The following is an 18,845-nucleotide window of genomic DNA, read 5'->3' on the forward strand; positions in this document are numbered from 1 at the left end:
GAGAAAGAGGTACATCTTGAGGAGAGAGAGAGAGAGAGAGACAGCGAGAGAGAGAGAGAGAGAGAGAGAGAGAGAGAGAGAGAGAGAGAGAGAGAGGTACATCTGGAGGAGAGAGAGAGAGAGAGAGGTACATCTGGAGGAGAAAGAGAGAGAGAGTGAGAGAGAAAGAGAGAGAGAGAGAGAAAGAGGTACATCTTGAGGAGAGAGAGAGAGACAGCGAGAGAGAGAGAGAGAGAGAGTACATCTGGAGGAGAGAGAGAAAGAGAGAGGTACATCTGGAGGAGAGAGAGAGATAGAGAGTACATCTGGAGGAGAGAGATAGAGGTACATCTGGAGGAGAGCGAGAGAGCGAGAGAAAGAGAGAGAGAGAGAGACAGAGAAAGAGGTACATCTGGAGGAGAGAGAGATAGAGAGTAATCCCAGCTGTGCGTCTGTGCAAGGTCAGAGCTAGGCTCAATCTGCCAGAGGGATTATGGGTCAGACTGAATCACAACATCAATCTGGGATTCAGCACTGAATCAGGGACCAACCCAACCCATACATGGCATGACAATGAAAGTCAGATGAAGTTGGTTAAAGCACAAACTGTACAGATATGGGACTAGTTTTATATTTCACAGGGTTCTATCAGTACTCCATTCCACACCCTAACCCCCTCCAACACACAGTCACACATATACGAACACACACCCAAACTCTCCATCATATTTTTTTTATTTATTTTACCTTGGCAAGTCAGTTAAGAACAAATTCTTATTTTCAATGACAGCCTAGGAACAGTGGGTTAACTGCCTGTTCAGGGGCAGAACGACAGATTTGTACCTTGTCAGCTCGGGGATTTGAACTTGCAACCTTTCGGTTACTAGTCCAACGCTCTAACCACTAGGCTACCCTGCCGCCCCATATAAAGTGTCCTTGACTCAACAATATACCAAGTTTTTACATTGGATTTACCAGTTAAATAATCCATCACCAAAACCCTTGCTTACACAGAACAATAGCAGGACGATGTGTATACTACACTAACATTAGGCTACTGTTGCAGACTATTTTCTAACAAACTGTCCTAGTATTGACACAGCGTGACCCTGTTTATCGTGCCCAGCATAAGTATGACGCCTTCTCGCTCTCTCCCCACTCTCCCTCTCTCCCTCCCCCTCTTTCAAAGAGAGTTATTTTGGGAGCAATGACATACCCAGTTATTAAGACAAATGCTTTATTTGAGGAACCGGTGGTGTTTTTTCTTATGAATGAGGGAAAAGTCAATAACAAAAAAGGTTTAACATCAGAGGGACAAGCCTTCTATAGCCTACTATAGGATATTAACAATGCAGTTGCTCACCAATATGTTTTGGATTTGACATTTAATTCATCATTACTATAATAACATGCCGTAGAATAAATCATTAAATGTAATATTGATGTTTTAGTCATGAAAACTGATTATTGACTCTCCATTGACTCCACTCTCCTTTGTGCTTACAACAAAACACTGTGCTGACTGGCTACTGTCCTATCCAATACTCCCAATAATATACTAGCTGACAGCCGCTCCTTACACCAGGAGGGCAACAGTTACCAAGACAACACCAAGTCACATGGCAACCCACACAGTCACCCAGGTGAACAACACATCCTGTCCTCTATAAATAACATCTCTAGGCTGGTATTTGTTTACTGTGTGTGGGGAGGGTGGGGGACACTAAGTTGGACAGAAAATGAGACTAAACTCACCTAAACAATCTTCCAAACACATTTCAAAATCATGGCATGATATATTTTAATATCACAAAATCCAAGAATTACATGAAGATCAGCGGCAAACATAAGGATGCACAGAATTTTAAGCAGCCATCCTGTGAATTCATGTAGGTAGGCCCTCAAGGACCACGTTGCAGACTGGACTCACTAGACAGACGTTTGGTATTGCAAGGGAAAACTGTGAATTATCTCTCTCTATGATCCAATGCTTTGAGCAAGACCAGCTAGTAACACTGTGATATATGAAACTTCTCAGAAGCAACATACATCACTGATACATATATGATGCATCACTGCTAGTGAAATGCCCACCATCATCATTACTATCTTTAATACAAAGCTAAATACAAAACATTCATAGATCCACATGTTCTTTGTCTAACAGAGGCACTATAGTTCACTACCTGACCTCTCAACAAACCCACAATCATCTAACTCAGTCTTCATAAACATTGTATTTCCATGATCATTCTTCAGAGTTAAACTGTACATGTATCGCTAAGAATCACTCTTCAGTGTTTGTGGGACAGAATGCCTGGCTGGCCTTAATCAGCTCACACCTACAGACCAACATTAACTCACTCCTCCTCTTCTCCTCCACTTCCTCTGAGGAACGAGGGCTAAGAGAAAAAAGTCTGGAGGAGCCCAGGACAGTGTGTGTCTGTGTGTGTGTGTGTGTGTGTGTGTGTGTGTGTGTGTGTGTGTGTGTGTGTGTGTGTGTGTGTGTGTGTGTGTGTGTGTGTGTGTGTGTGTGTGTGTGTGTGTGTGTGTGTGTGTGTGTAGCCTACTCACCGTCATAATTGACTATGATGATGGCGAGCATGTAATCCTTCCCCAGCATGGTGAGAGTTGTTCCTTCCGTCCTGGCCCCCGGGTTAGCTGCAACACATTCCAAGCAGCCAGGGACACACTCGCATGCCAAGAGGATTAAAATCTTCACTCCACTCTCTATCTCCGTCTGTGTCACTCTCTCCTCTCTCTTCCTCTCTGTACAAGCTCTGGCCAGCACTCTGAGTAAAAGCTATGAAAATATAATCCCTTCTCCCACTCTGTCTTGATGATCTCCCTCTCTGTCTTGAAGAGCTTTATCTCTGTCTTGAAGATCCCCCTGTCGGTATTGATAATCTCTCTCTTTCTCTCTGTATTGATGATCTCTCAATGTCTTGATGATCTCTCTCTCTCTCTGTCTTGAAAATCTCCCTCTCTGTTTTGATGATATCTCTCTCTCTCTCTCTGTCTTTATGATCTCTCTCTGTATTGATGATCTCTCTCCATCGATGATCTCTCTCTGTAATGATGAACTCTCTCTCTGTCTTGATGATCTCTCTCTGTCTTGATAATCTCTCTCTGTCTGTCTTGATGATCCCGCTCTGTCTGTCTTGATGATCTCTATCTGTCTTGATGATCTCTGTCTGTCTTGATGATCTCTCTCTCTATCTCTTTATCTGTGCTGGAGGGATGCTGTTTGTTATACTGCTGCCGCCTATCGTTTCTCTCTCTCTCTCTTTCTGTATTGTGCTCAGTGGTGCCTGCAGCTTCTGCCACTCCCCCTCCTCTTTCCCCCCACCCCTTACCTCTCTCACACACACTCTAGCTTTTTCTCTCTCTCCCCCCCTCTCTGATTGTCCCCTGGCTCTGCTCTCTCTCTCTCTCTCTGTGCCTTAAGGACGGCTGGGCAGGAGGCAGAGAAAATGTACTTTAGGGACAAGGGTGAAGTGCACACCAGCAAACAGACACAAAATCATACTTTTCTAGAATATAGAATAAATACATTACTACAGGAATATGGAGGCCAATAAAAGGGCAATAATACAGAAACCAAAACAAACACACTTTCTCAAACAGTTAATGTGATTGGTGTAGCTTATATCAAGTGTCTGTGTAGCGAGGGAGCTGTAATAGGATTTAATTCAATTTGAGATGGGATACACACACCTCTCTGTGTAAATGGGATGTCTCAGGAAGATTAGTGACATAAATCTATCCCACACAAAGAACCCGCATCTGTCATGGTCTACTGTTTAAAAAAATATATTTGGGAGGGCAATATTAAGAGCGCTTTTTTATAGCAATGCCAGCAACATTTTCATTTGACAGAATACAGGAATAGCTACTGTAAATCTTCATTTTCCTAATGGGTGCTTCTCTATGCTAAGGTGTTGGGAGCAAAGGTGTTCTACAAGCAGCATCCCTTAAAGGGAATTACTGCAGCTTTTCTAAAACGTCTCATTTCCCTAGATGCAATGTTTTAGTGTAATTAAATTGATGGCCATCAATCTGACAGTAAAGTGATCGTTATCCCAGTCTCCACAAATCAACTGAGCAAAAATTGTAGGTTGGCTCCGCAGGGCAACGTAAGGCAGAGAGATTTTATGTCATTCTATGGCCAGTACAATTTGATGAATGGATGAATTATCAACAAAAAAAAGACTCCCTAGCTGCATATAGCCAACAAAATTGTACTGAGCATGCTTATACGGAAAGTGAAAAACATTTGACTGCCATTGGCTACACATGGTCTACAGTTCCATCCTACATTATTTCTATAGTCCACCTTAATCAGCATAAACGTCTTGAAGGCTCACACTGCCCGTCATCGTCCAGTCTGCTTGCGTCATCCGATTCTCACCTCCACTTGGGTTGCCGTAGCAACCACCTCCCAGCACGCGCGTAGCATGCACCCCTTGATGGCACATGATGAGGGGAGAGCGCGCGCCGCGCGATCGTTCTATGCAGACGATACAAAGTTTGCCTGACGACAAACTGAATTCTTCCTCTGCTCTATGTTCGCTCAGAGATACTTTTGAGGAGATGGGAAACTCCATTGTGAACGTTGCCCATGCGTCGTCAATGGGTAGCGCGGTGCATTCTGGACGATTCTGAGACAAGGAGCGCACTCCTTCAATTGGAGTCTATTGGGCGATAGCTCAAAAACACAACATTAGCATGAATAGAGCACCACAGTATGAGTCATAATACCCATAAAACCTAGCGGTCAAACAGGAAAATGGTTCCAATCATTTCCCCACCAGTTCTTAACTGACTTGCCTAGTTAAATAAAGGTAAAATAAATAGGCGATTTTAGAAACACTTAAAATAAGGGCTGTGTTTCATGTAAACTTACCCTGGCATGACATTTTGATAACCTTGTAAATCTCTTTAGGACAAGGTAACTTTTATCAATATATTTGCCTCTATTTACCCCCAACAAATGAATTGCTAATTAGCTGCTAATGTGGCTATCATAAATAGCCAAATCGAGGCAAAGGTAAGAATATCTGGATTAAACGGGCAGCAGGGAGCCTAGTGGTCAGAGTGTTGGGCCAGTAACTGAAAGGTTGCTGGATCGAATCCCAGAGCTGACAAGGTAAAAATCTGTTGTTCTGCCCCTGAACAAGGCAGTAGGCCGTCATTGTAAATATGAATGTGTTCTTCACAGACAATTCTGTAAAATTAACACAGTACCGGTTAGCAAAGGCATCAGCTAGAGGTGACATGCAGGAGCTTGTGAGATTTGTAGTTTTGCATTTCTACTTTAGTGCTAATTATCATTTTCGAATCAGACAGAGACTAATATATTGATAAGTCACCTTGTCCAAGAGAGATTTGCATGATTATCAAAACGTAATTGCAGGGGTAAGCATACACGAAACACAGACCTTATTTTAAGTGTTTCTAAAATCCCCTATGAGAAAAAAATATTGGGTACTATGACACCTCCACCGTGGAGCTCTATTTCATGATGTGAGATAATTAACTTGTTCTCTGTAATATCGTATAGGTTTGGAATCGTGCCATTACGTATAGCTTTGGACTCGTGCCATTACACATTATTTCAAGGGAAAAAGGCAGGTTTCTAGACTCATATGCTGCGTTCAAAACAACTGAGAACTCGGGAAATCTCATACTTCCGACTTCAATGCATTCAAGACAACTGGGAACTTATTCAAAAAAACTAGCTCCGTCTGAGAAATATTTTTGAATGGTCATCCAACTCGAAATTCCAAGTCGGAAACTCTTATCATTCTAGAATCTAGAGCTCTGACTTTCCAACCTGAAGATCATCAGCGTCATGATTAGACCTTGTTTTTTTTCAGTTTCCATTTGTCTTGAAAGCACCAATACCCTGACTTTTGGTGCATTCAAGACAACTGGGAACTCTGAAAAATATGAGGTTGGGTCGAGAAGTCTGAGCTCTAGAAAGAGGCCTGAGTTCCTGGGTTGGAATTCCGAGTTGGATGACTGTTCAAAAGATTTTTCCAAGTTGGAGCTCGTTTTTTCCCTAGTTCCTAGTTGTATTGAAAGCACTGAAGTCAGAAGTCGGAGATTTCTGAGTTCCCAGTTGTTTTGAATGCGGCATTTGAGAACGGATTGCGTGACGCAGCGTGAACGCGACTGGTCAACGGTCTGCTGGGTGGGGCGTTACACGTTCCTCCATACATTGCCTATAGGATTACTATCTCCTCCTTTATTTAATATCTCTGGTTCGCTACATACTTCATTTTTGAGAAGAAATTTACGTCTGTGAACGTGGTTTAGCGTTAGGCCAGAGCAAGGAGTTGGGTAGCCAGGCAAATACAAATTTGCCCTAGTTTCAAAAAAGTCTGTTTCAAACCAGTTGATTTGTACTAATAATAAAACAAGCTGACTTTACGCCTGGCATGTCCTGTTACCTGTGCACAGGCTACAGGACTGGCCTCAATGTCACAAAGCTATCAAGATATAAAACATTGACACATTGTAAAGATAATGAAACACCGATGTAGCAAGTAAGCAGAGTAAAAACAATCGGCACTGATTTGAGTTACAGTCTTCCAGAATACGGCATTCTGAGAGGATGTTTTAGTGCCTCTATGGCAATTCAGAAAGCTTATTGAATACCTTGATGAATGTGTTTGTTTTTTTATGCCCTTGTTTTCTTTCTGCTTGCATTTTGTAATTTCTGTAATTTATGGCTCATTTGTAAAATATACCCTGGACTCTATGAAGGATAAAATAAAGGTTAAATTAAAAATAAATAACAAAATGTCTTCGAGCAGGAAAGAAAATCGAGCCCAGTCATATGTCAGTGGTATAGACTGACGGAGCATTGATTTGAAGACATGGCGGACGACAAGGTTAGTGCCATAAATTGGGGAGTTAAAATCTGAGCTTTTATTCGCAGTTGTAGTACTTGTTTATTAACGTTATTTACCTTCAAGTCTGTTCATTGTAGATAACGTGACCGTGGTTTTGCAAGCTTTATGTTTTTGCGTAAGAGCTGTCACGCTAGCCTACTAGCTAGCTAATGTTAGCTAACTACACATTACATTCGTATCAGCAACCTGATTTACTGGTTCATTAGGCAACTGCTGCCGTTATTATGCTGGGTATGATGTCTGTAAGAATGTAGAATAGAAACACGATACTCATAAGCCATATTTATGGCCTGTAGAATTCCCATGAGCTGTCAAAGTTGTGCTGTGTTACGCTAGTCTAGAGTAATCAATAGTCGATCAAGAAAGTAAAACAACGTAAACTACTTTAACAAGCATTAGTATCGCCGAATAATGGATTTCATTTACAATATAGGTAATGTGACAGTAACAATTAGAAGATTTGGATGGAATATTTTTTGGCCGTTCTGCTGCACTAGGTGAGACAAACTAAAATAGTCCCAATAAGCAAAATGACGTTGAAACGACGCTGGGTTTATAAGCGCGGTTATCGACTCTGCCCCTCGAGCATGCTTTTGGGGCACAGTCGATAGCGCGCTGGACTTCGGGCTAGAAGGTCGAGCGTTTGTTTTCCAGACGCCGAAGTTAGGTTAAATGTAGATTTCGAATGAAAGGCGAAAATACGTATTTTCTGGACGTTGAAATAGGTATTTTACAAACGTGAATTCGGGTTCATTTTCAGTTCTGAATGACAGTTGAAAATACCTAACTTATAGACGTCTATGTTTGGACCAAATTCAGACCAGACCAAATCTGAACCAAACATGGACGTCCATCACAAGAGGCTGCTGAGGGGAGGGACGACTCCTAATAATGGCTGTAATGGAGCAAATGGAATGGCATCAAACACCTGTAAACAAATGTATTTGAAACAATTCCCGATTCTGCTCCAGCCATTACCACCAGCCCGTCCTCCCCAATTAAGTTGCTACCGACCTTATGTGAAGTCTATGTTTGGGCCAAATTAAGATTGGTCCAGACCGAACAAAATTTTAACCAAACATAAACGTCAAGGCCGGTCCGGAATGCACTAAAGAAAGACGCTGGCGTTGGACCGTGTTTACTGGGGTGTAGGCTACAATGGAATTTTATGAATGCCCATCCATGTGGTAGGCTTACGGTTTCTAAAACAGGCAGTTGCATTGGCTTTATTAGTCCTGATTTCTGTGACTAATCAATTTGGCTATTTAAGTTCGGAATATCAGCAACCCAGCTAACTTTATCAGGCGTTAAACTGAGCCTATTTGCAAAAATAATCAATCTGTTTACACAGCGTAAATTCTGATTCTCAAATTCTCAATGTTCAGTTTATCAGAAATATACGGATACGAACTTTAAACCACTGATCATGACAATTTAGCCCACGGGGTGAAACTCATGGAGAGCAGTTGTGAGTATCCTGATTGTCCATTTTACTTTGACCTGGCCCATTTTTAGGATATGTTGTTTAACATGGCAGTGCATTTGTTTATTTGATTGGGCGCCATTTTAGGTTAGGCTATTTGATCGGAGAAACTTGCATGATGTAAAAAGTCTGTCGCATTACATTGTCATGCATTGTAATGCGACGTATTATCACAGGGTAGCGTCAGCGCCCACCTAAAAAGCCCATATGCCACTGGTTGACAGAAATGGTCATTGTTTTTCGGCAGAAATATGTGAGGTTTTATGTTGTTGCAGGTGAATGTTGGTCAGTTTAGCACAGAAAATGCCGCCCTGGTTAATCGGCCGCCTAATCCTGCCTAATGGGCGGGCGGGCTGGCCCTACTTTCTTGTTTTGAGGCTCACATTTTGGTCCTAAGAATTACTGCATTCTATTTTATTCTCATTGTAGATTTTTTTTCTTCCAGTTATCAGTAGCCACCGAGGATATGACCAACCACGCCTATTTATAGAAGATTCATATATTAACTGAAATCCTGTTTGATAAGTATCTTATAGTAATTGACCTTTGACATGTACCACAACAGGACCCCTTGAGACCACTGAAGGACCTGGCAGAGCTCAAGGACCAGCTAGAGGACATTCAGCGGCGTGTGGAGAAGGAAGTACAGGCTGGGATCCCACAGGTCAGATGTCTGACACACATGCAGGCCTCGGGCTGCTTTCACACAAACATGATCTCATACAAACCCTCACTTTTTTGTAGTTGTTATATATCAGGTCTGTATATGTGCAGATAAGAGTACACGTTTTCCATACATCTTGTTAAACTGTCAGATGGGCCTTAGAAGAACATCATACCTGTTTGTTGTGTGTTTCAAACATGAGGGTGACTTTTTGTTGTTCCAGGGTGGCAGTGTGCTGGCCTCTCCTTTCCTTAAGGGCTTCTTGGCAGGATATATTGTGTCTAGGCTGCGATCCTCTGCGGTTTTGGGCGTGATCCTTGGTACTTGCACAGGCATCTTTGCAGCTCAAAATTTTGGCGTGCCCAACATCGAGCAAACCCTGAAAGACTTTTTCAACACTCTAAAAGGACCCGGCAAATAACAGCCCTGGTTCTGGGGGAGAAGATGGATCACTGAACCAATAAACCTGCCCCCTAAAAAAGATCCATTGAACTACTCTACTCCACAGCCTTCAGTTTTAGATTGCACAATGGTACTGAATTTAGAAAAATGATATTTGTTTGTGTGGAGAAATTTAGGAAAAACCAATATGGTTGCTTGAATTATGCATCACGTCTTCACAATCATCTCTTGCAATGTGTGCAATACGCCTCAGGGGCTTATATATATATTTTATATTAACTGGAAAGATAACGGTCTTATTTTATGCAATGGGGATTTTACTGATGGAAGTGGGTGCTTTATAGGGGGAGATTTCCTTTGCCTCAGGGCAGCTTTCTATTTGGTCTTGCTTGTAGATTAACCATCTAACCTTGTTATACCCAAATTATATTTACAACATACTGTAGTACCCATATGTTAAACATGAGAATATTATGTTAATATCTACAAATCTGTTCCTAGCAAGTTCTCTGCCTATGTTCTGACTTTTAGGTCACTGTAAACTCATATTGACCTGCTCCTAGTAGACCAGTCTTTATTGTGTCTGGTTGATAGTTCTGTACACTGAGTACATCACAATGCAGTCTATATAATGGTGCACAGTGACCTCTACAGGGGAACTATCGACCTGCAGTTTGCATCCATATCGGTCAGGTGGTCCTGGCAGGAGTTCCTGTGATTTAGCAAAGTAAATCCATATACCAACTGATATAACCCTGGACATCTGGCTCAAGCATTGCAATTCTATTAATGTTCAGTACTGCTTTCTCAGCCAGAACAAACTACATGGGAGAAGTTTCTGATTTACCACAATACTTGGGACTAGTAAACAATCTTGAGCCATGCACTATTAGGTTAATGATATTGTCCTCAGGGGGGGGGGGGGGGGGTTCAAACCTAGCTTCTAGGACCCCCAGCCGTTCCATGTATTTTAAATATGCCACAGCTAGCACACCTGGTTCAACTAATCATCAAACCATTGAATAGGTGAATCAGAATCAGGTGTGCTATTTCAGAGCTACAACTAAACTTAAAAAATGCCAGGGGAGAGATTTGAAAACCACTGCCATTGTTACCAGACTGACAGATGTTGGAGAGCCTAAAAGAATGAGATGCTCACAGTTAATGTTTTTTTTTATAGCACTAACATGCAATCTATATCGGTTTAATCTCACAGTGAAATGAGAAATCACCAATAGCAGAGCATTTATAATTGATTTTCCATACATGAGGTATGATATGTCAGTGATGTCTGTTCTTGTTGTGACAAAATGTAGCTGCGCATTTTCTTTTGCTTTGGTTTGTACACTTGAAATGGTATGACATTTCAATTATATGGCAGCCCTTTAAATAAAGTGTTTCATTTCAGTGGCATTTATTTTGACTTTATTTTATTAGCTAGAATGACTGTTACACCTTGGTTGGCCTAATCTCAGTTTTATGGTTAGCAGTGAGCAGCAGTTAGTACACCTGGCATTATTATATCAAAATCATAGGTTAATTAAATAGACCCATACAGAAAATACAACAAAAGAGAACTTGTTAGTTTCCAAATCCATGTGCTGGATTATTTAGAATGTCCACAGAATCGGGGCATTCTGAAAGGAAGTGCTTAAATGTAGACATGTCTAGTGGGACAGTTTTACTGGTCCTCACAGCTCACTGGTTTTTACTCATCTGTAAATAAAGACAAATGTACATTACCAACAGAATAGCCAGATAGTTCCTTACAGCATACACATGTAGTCAGACGATACTTGAAGAAAGGTCAACGATTAATTGCTTCCTATTTTATTGGAAAATGACATGCCACAAGGGTACTTACCACTCAGCATCACATCAGGTATGGCCATCACATGATTGAGTGCTGCAAAAGATAGTAATAATGGATGTGAATTAGGGCTGTCAAACTATTATAAGAGTTAATTGCTGGATTTGCTGTGATTAATCGCAAATTCATAATTTGCTTAAATTTAACTTATTTATTTATTTTAATACAAAAAGCATTACAAGAATATTGACATCTTGATTTTGTTCTAAGTAATGGTAAACAAAATCTAACAACGTAAACTTGTTTTGACATCGCACTGTTGTTTTTAGCTAAATAGATTATGTATTTTGGATGTTTTCAGTGTATTTTGAATGCTTTCAGACTGCGAATTATTGCACAAAATAAAAAGTGCCCTAAAATTACAAAAAGTTGATTTGAGTTAACGGATTAACTCTGACAGCCCCAGTATGAATACTTCATAATCTAAGAGCATTAATCACAATGGATTAATTCACAAAAAAATTCATTCATATCTATCTTCTCTGAAGAAAGGGAAAGTGAGACAAGTCAGGTCCAAGGAAAATTCCTGATTCATAAGGAAACTTCAGGTTGGAATTGTTTGGTTTCATTTAAATATTTCTGATTGGCTGACTTGATCAGCATCATCAGATGTTAGTGGAAGATTTTCTTGAACACAAAGGGGAACTAAAATATCTTGTCTCTGATGCAACTAAAACGAAAATAGTGCACTTGTTCAAGAAATCAAATGGTTAGTTGGAACTTCTAGGGTCAGTTTGTTTAGAAACAGATTAAGATAACACCTGGACTTTAAAAACTATTCCTACGGAGATTCTCTATTGAGCATGCTTTTTAAGGATATGGCTTACTCTTTGTCTGGGAAACTAGTCCCTGAAGTAGAAAAGAGTGAAGTGGGTCTAGTGTTTATGGGACGCAACATCTGAGTATAATAAAAAGAAAAATTCATCTATATTCAACTTCAAAATGAATAATCAACTTCAAACAGGATCTTACCGGATGTGGCGCCGCACCTAGCAGGCCCACTGGTTAGGGTGCCAGAGAGCTGCTTCCCACTGGCATCCACACACCAGCAAAGGGGTGTGGCATCCAGGCACTGCTGGAGCAGGTAGTTGCCCTGCTCATCACACTGGGGTCGGAAGGATTCAATACTTGCTGGCTTCAACCCTGTTGACTCCAGCTGACACTGTGTGGGAGAACCTGATCCTGTGTGGATGATGTTATGTGATGAGAGAGGAAGTGAGATAAAGAGTGGGTGGGGGAGCTTTGAAAGGGGGGTTTACTGGCATGACAGTTGAAATGTCAATGAATAACATTTCATACCTTCCTTTGGCCCTTGGGTAGATGTCCCCTGAAAAAGGAAGCCGAAAGACAGAACTGAGAATAAAGGCATATTCAAGAGACTGCTAAGCATGCTAATCATGGTTTAACATGTCATTTCTATAGCTGAAGACTGACCTCATCAGCAGACCCATCGATCAGCAATGGCATGGTGTTCATGGGCACATGCAGCTTCATGGGGACAGCAGCTGTAGACAGAAAGAGAGAAACTTTCATATACATTTACAAAGTTTAGCCTACATAAGATACAGTATCTTTTTGAGTGGTAGTTCACTCATTTCCTGTTCAAAAGGCTCCAAATAAAGGGTGTAGCTCTGATAGCCATTAGCTAACACTAGAACTTTACAGGACCAGGTCCTGAGGGGAACATATCGTCTCACCAGCGTGCCCTTGACTCAGCTCCTTCTTCAGGGATTTGCTCTCTTCCTGCAGGTCTTTAATGTCGTTCTTCTGGCCCAGGACGAAGTAGGCCGTCAGAGCCTGACCAGCAATGAGCAGGCAGGCCAAGAGGGTGAAACCAGCTATCTTGAAGGCCCTCTTGTTGGACCCTCTGTGAGGAGACAGAATATAGAAATTGAGAACATGATGGATACTTTATTGCTTTGTTATGAGTCTGATGGATGGGACTTTTCGTATAATTCCGCTATTACAGTAATCAATATAAATGTGTATGTGGCAACAAAAAAAAGAGTTTTGAATCAATTACTAGACCATACTAAATCATACCTTCTTTATGACGGTAAATTATTTTCACAACAAAAATGATGACGTCAGGGGTTGCTGGGCAGACAACCTTTTTAAGTTTAAGGAATTTATCTAGATTCTAAATCACATTTAAACAAAGATAAAATCTATCAGCGTATACATACACAATTTATGTAATCACAGATTAAAACTAATACTGCTCAAGAATTTGTATATCTAGATAGGAGTTTGGACAGCGTAGTAGTGATGATCATGCTTTTTAGTTTGGCAAAAAAAGTACATTTTTGTCAGTTTGATCATTGTTTCCTTTCCCTGGGAATACTTTTTTTTTTTTTACATAAAACGACTTATTTCAAATTACCCTGTAAATGTTAGAAAATTATAATAAAGACATTGACAAGTGAAAAAGGTATGTAATATTCCTTACTCTGCTGTAGTTCCTACATTAATTGCGGTCTGCTCGCTGGAAGCTCCGACGAGGGGCTGTCTCTCTGGCTCAGACATCCTGTAGCAGTCTCTCTGTTACAACCTTTTAAAGGGGGGTTCAATCTGAAATGGCTCACCCAAAACAGACACAGTTTATAACCTGTCCGAGGAGAAGGGAATTTTGAGATTGGTCAAATTCAAGGAAAGTCCCTGACACATAAAATAAACTCAGGTTGGACAGTTTGGTTTCATTAAATTATTTCTGATTGGCTGACTTGATCAGCGTCAGCAGTTGTTGGTGGCATTTTTATTTAACACAAAGAGGAACTACAATATTAGGTGTCTGCAGCAATTCAACCAGAGAGGAAGAGACGAAGCGAAGCATAACTGGGCCCAAAATCTGTCTTCTCCAGCAGGTGGCATTTCTTTGTTTTATTCGCTCACCAAGCGAGTCGTTTTTGCTGGAGGTCAATAGGAGTTTTGAATTTGATTAAAGAAAAAAGTAATTGCTTATTTGTTACGTATGTCTTATTTGATCTAATATACATTTCGTAATGTTCAGGTTGTCACGAGTGTACTGATATAAGTAGGACACGTGACATCCCAGCCACGTTGAAAAAAACACTTTATATCGGAGTTGTGCCTGTCCACACGCGTATTTTCCCTCTTATTAACTATAATTCATTGTTAGAGCTGCCACTTAAGTATCTGGTCAATATAATGGATAACCTGTGACTAAACCGTAAACAATATACTTGTTAAAGAGATCAAATGGTTAGTTGGAACTTCTAGGGCAGGATTCCCAGAGAGATTAATGCTGGCCTAAAAAGCGATTTAAATTAAGATTCTCCATTGACCATGCTTTTTAAGGATTAGCCTTAATCTGTGTCCGGGAAACCAGCCCCTAGAGAAAAGTGAAGTAGGTTTTGTGTTTATGGGACCCAACATTTGAGTATAATACAATCCCTCAATGTGTACTGTTTAGGTATGGATTTACTATTCTTGTCTGGTTTAGAGGTATATTTGTTGTGCACATATTGCTGTATTTAATGTGTCTATTGTTTTTACTATGTACTGCAAAATTAATTGCACCTCAGGGATAATAGACTCTTCTCTAATAAGGGGAATTGTCAGAGAAAATTGGATGGGCATTTACCTGTCTGACAATGGTATTCCCCTAGTAGTGTCACGTTTAGAAATCTCCCAAAGATAATTTACAGTAATTTTACTTTAAAACATGCAAAACATGAACCAGACTTAATTATTTGGAACCAATGATTAGTATATTGGACGAAAGGTCAAAAAGGTGGTCAATGAAGGGTAATAGCCCAAATGAGTTTACACTACAAAGCAGTTACAAAGGTCGCATTCCCCTGCTCAGATGTTGCATGCATCAACTAATGATTGTGTGCCTCATCGACTGACAGATTGCTGTAAGATGTTGTTAGCCGGTATGTAAAATACCAAATTCAGGCGTTGTAAGATCTGGCATGCATCAGCAACGCCTAGGCAGAGGAACGTGAAAAGATCTGTGATTGGTCAAAAGACACATTTGTTGAAAGAAGTCAGAATTGGGCTGCCTGTGTAAACTCAGGGGCGACAGGTAGCCTAGCGCAGAGTTTCCCAAACTCGGTCCTGGGGCCCACACTGGGTGCACGTTTTGTTTTTTGCACTAGCACTACACAGCTGATTCACTACAACAGTAGTAGGCCTAATTACCAACAATGACGAGACCGCCTAAAGGGAGGAGGTGAGGGCCCTGGCAGAGTGTTGCCAGGAAAATAATCTCTCCCTCAAAGTCAACAAAACAAAGGAGCTGATTGTGGACCTCAGGACACAGCAGAGTGAGCACGCACCCATCCACATCGACGGGACCGCAGTGGAGAAGGTGCAAAGCTTCAAGTTCGTTGGCGTACACATCACTGACAATTTGAAATGGTCCACCCACACAGACAGTGTGGTAAAGAAGGCGCAACAGCGTCTCTTCAACCTCAGGAGGCTGAAGAAATTTGGCTTGGCCCCTAAGACCCTCACAAACTTTTACAGAGGCGCAATTGAGAGCATCCTGTCAGACTGTATCACCGCCTGGTACGTCAACTGCACCACCCACAACCTCAGGGATCTCCAGAGGGTGGTCCGGTCTGCCCAACGCATCACCAGGGGCACACTGCCTGCCCTCCAGGACACCTAAGTCACCCGATGTCACAGGAAGGCCAAAAAGATCACCAAGGACATCAACCACCCAGGCCACGGCCCGTTCACTATCTAGTCACCAGCTACCATCTAGAAGGCAAGGTCAGTACAGGCGCACCAAAGCTGGGACTGAGAGACTGAAAATCAACTTCTAGCTTAAGGCCATCAGACTTCCATCACTAGCCATCACTAGCCGGCTACCACCCGGTTACTCAACCCTGCACCTTAGAGGCTGCTGCGCGATATACATAGACATGAAATCACTGGTCACTTTAATAATGTTTCCATTCTGTTTAACTCATTTCATATGTATATACTGTATTCTATTCTACCCTATTTTAGTCTTTGCCACGCCTACCTTGCTCGTCCTAATATTTATATATTTCTAAATTCCATCCTTTTATTTTTAGATGTGGTGTATTGTTGTGAATTGTTAGATACTACTGAGCTAGTAACACAAGCATTTCGCTACTCCTCCAGTAACATCTGCTAAATATGTGTATGGGGGGGGGGGGGGGGGGGGCCCAGGACAGTGTTTAAGAGCATTGGGGGTTAAGGGGTTGGGTTAAATGCGGAAGACATTTTGGTTGAATGCATTCAGTTGTACAAAAATGACTATGTATCCCCCTTTCTCGATAGACATCCAGGTTCTCCCAGACTGATTACGTGCATGTTGTCACACCCTGACCATAGAGAGCCTTTTTATTCTCTATGTTGGTTATGTCGGGGTGTGACTAGGGTGCGTAATCTAGGTTGTTTTTTTTCTATGTTGGCCTGGTATGGTTCCCAATCAGAGGCAGCTGTTTATCGTTGTCTCTGATTGGGGATCATATTTAGGCAGCCATTTCCCCACTGTGTTTTGTGGGATCTTGTTTATGTGTAGTTGCCTGTGAGCACTCCATAGCGTCATGTATCGTTTGCTGTTTTTTTCTTGTTTTGTGCGTTTCACAAATAAAAAGATGTGGAACCCATATCACGCTGCGCCTTGGTCCGAATGTTATTTTGACGATCTTGACACATATAGTACAAGCAGAAATGTTTGTCACTACAAAATGTTGACTACTTTATCAGCCTATAATATTCCATTTTGTTCTCATTCAAATAATTATCTATAAAATCATTTGTTAGTTTAATTTAAAAGGGTTGGATTGTGGTATTGAAGCCCGTTTTGAGTGGTCCAACAAAAATCGACCTCCTTGGCAGTGTGGATGAACAGGAATAAAGCAAAGCATTGGCAAAACAACGCAGTGGCTCAGCGAGACTGATGGAAATTTTCATCCAGGCTGAAAACTAGCCTTTAGTGGCAGAGAGGTTTGGAACTCATTGCTCTATTAACCAAAGTATTGCCTAGTGATGTCCCCAGTCAGGCCAAAACCCCATCACACCAAAACAGGCTGAAATAAAAAATAAATAAAAAAGCTCATACACTAAAAGGGTATTACCATAATTTCCACAATATTATTCCAACCTATGTGGAAATAAAAATATATACACTATCGGGCAAAATTTTTAGAACACCTACTCATTCAAGGGTTTTTCTTTATTTTTCACTATTTTCTACATTGTAGAATAATAGTGAAGACATCAAAACTATGAAATGACACATATGTAATCATGTAGTAACCAAAAAAGTGTTAAACAAATCAAAATATTTTTTTATGTGCCTTCTTAAAACTTAATTTGTGGAATTTATTTCCTTCTTAAATGCGTTTGAGTCAATCAGTTGTGTTGTGACAAGGTAGGGGGGACATGAAGGTCAGTCAATATAGAACATTTCAAGAACTTTGAAAGTTTCTTTAAGTGCAGTCACAAAAACCATCAAGCGCTATGATGAAACTGGCTCTCATGAGGACCGCCACAGGAATGGAAGACCCAGAGTTACCTCTGCTGCAGAGGATATGTTAATTATAGTTACCAGCCTCAGAAATTGCAGCCCAGCCTCCCGGGTGGCGCAGTGGTCTAAGGCATTGCATCGCAGTGCTAGCTGTGCCACCAGAGATTCTGGGTTCGAGCCCAGGCTCTGTCGCAGCCGGCCACGACCGGGAGGTCCATGGGGCGGCGCACAATTGGCCCAGCGTCGTCCGGGTTGGGGAGGGTTTGGCCAGCAGCGATATCCTTGTCTCAACGCGCACTAGCGACTCCTGTGTCGGGCCGGGCGCAGTGCACGCTGACCAGGTCGCCAGGTGTACGGTGTTTCCTCCGACACATTGGTGCGGCTGGCTTCCGGGTTGGATGTGCATTGTGTCAAGAAGCAGTGCGGCTTGGTTGGGTTGTGTTTCGGAGGATGCATGGCTCTCGACCTTCGCCTCTCCCGAGTCCGTACGGGAGTTGCAGCGATTAGACAAGACTGTAACTACTACCAATTGGATACCATGAAATTGGGGAGAAAAAAGAGGGTAAAATAATAATTACAAAAATAAATTGCAGCCCAAATAAAACACATCTCAACATCAACTGTTCAGAGGAGACTGTGTCAATCAGGCTTTCATGGTTGAATTGCTGCAAAGAAACCACTACAAAAGGACACCAATAATAATAAGAGACTTGCTTGGGCCAAGAAACATGAGCAATGGACATAACACTGGTGGAAATGTGTCCTTTGGTCTGGAGTCCAAATTTGAGATTTTGGTTCCAACCTCTGTGTCTTTGTGAGACGCCATGTGGGTGAACGTATGATCTCCGCATTTGTACTTCCCACCGTAAAGCATGTAGGAGGAGGTGTGATTGTGTGGGGGTGCTTTGCTGGTGACACTGTCAGTGATTTATTTAGAATTCAAGGCACACTTAACCAGCTTGGCTACCACAGCATTCTGCAGCGATATGCCATCCCATCTGGTTTGTGCTTAGTGGGACTATCATTTGTTTTTCAATTCTACAATGACCCAA

General features: G+C 41.5%; 2 protein-coding genes across 2 annotated transcripts; one reads left to right on the top strand and one right to left on the bottom strand.

Moving 5' to 3' along the window:
• Positions 1-6,755: 6,755 nt before the first annotated feature.
• Positions 6,756-10,861, top strand: LOC120021516 (SLC35A4 upstream open reading frame protein-like). The gene is made up of 3 exons (XM_038965304.1): positions 6,756-6,878; positions 8,948-9,046; positions 9,270-10,861. The coding sequence occupies exons 1-3, from the start codon at positions 6,864-6,866 to the stop codon at positions 9,465-9,467; spliced, it is 312 nt and encodes a 103-aa protein (XP_038821232.1). The 5' UTR covers positions 6,756-6,863; the 3' UTR covers positions 9,468-10,861.
• cd74b (CD74 molecule, major histocompatibility complex, class II invariant chain b) lies at positions 10,848-13,952 on the bottom strand. The gene is made up of 7 exons (XM_038965303.1): positions 13,768-13,952; positions 13,016-13,185; positions 12,753-12,823; positions 12,618-12,645; positions 12,291-12,500; positions 11,313-11,354; positions 10,848-11,164 (listed from the first exon to the last, which is right to left on the bottom strand). The coding sequence occupies exons 1-7, from the start codon at positions 13,842-13,844 to the stop codon at positions 11,157-11,159; spliced, it is 606 nt and encodes a 201-aa protein (XP_038821231.1). The 5' UTR covers positions 13,845-13,952; the 3' UTR covers positions 10,848-11,156.
• Positions 13,953-18,845: the final 4,893 nt, after the last annotated feature.

The sequence above is a fragment of the Salvelinus namaycush genome, chromosome 26 (genome assembly GCF_016432855.1).
Source record: "Salvelinus namaycush isolate Seneca chromosome 26, SaNama_1.0, whole genome shotgun sequence".
NCBI classification, from domain to species: domain Eukaryota; kingdom Metazoa; phylum Chordata; class Actinopteri; order Salmoniformes; family Salmonidae; genus Salvelinus; species Salvelinus namaycush.

Coding starts and splice junctions, on each gene's coding strand:
- cd74b (XM_038965303.1), bottom strand. CDS start 13,844: ATGTCTGAGCCAGAGAGACAGCCCCTCGTCGGAGCTTCCAGCGAGCAG. Junction 13,186..13,767: donor AATGTAGGAACTACAGCAGA/GTAAGGAATATT, acceptor GTCTCCTCACAG/AGGGTCCAACAAGAGGGCCT. Junction 12,824..13,015: donor GCTGAGTCAAGGGCACGCTG/GTGAGACGATAT, acceptor TTCTGTCTACAG/CTGCTGTCCCCATGAAGCTG.
- LOC120021516 (XM_038965304.1), top strand. Junction 9,047..9,269: donor TACAGGCTGGGATCCCACAG/GTCAGATGTCTG, acceptor TTGTTGTTCCAG/GGTGGCAGTGTGCTGGCCTC.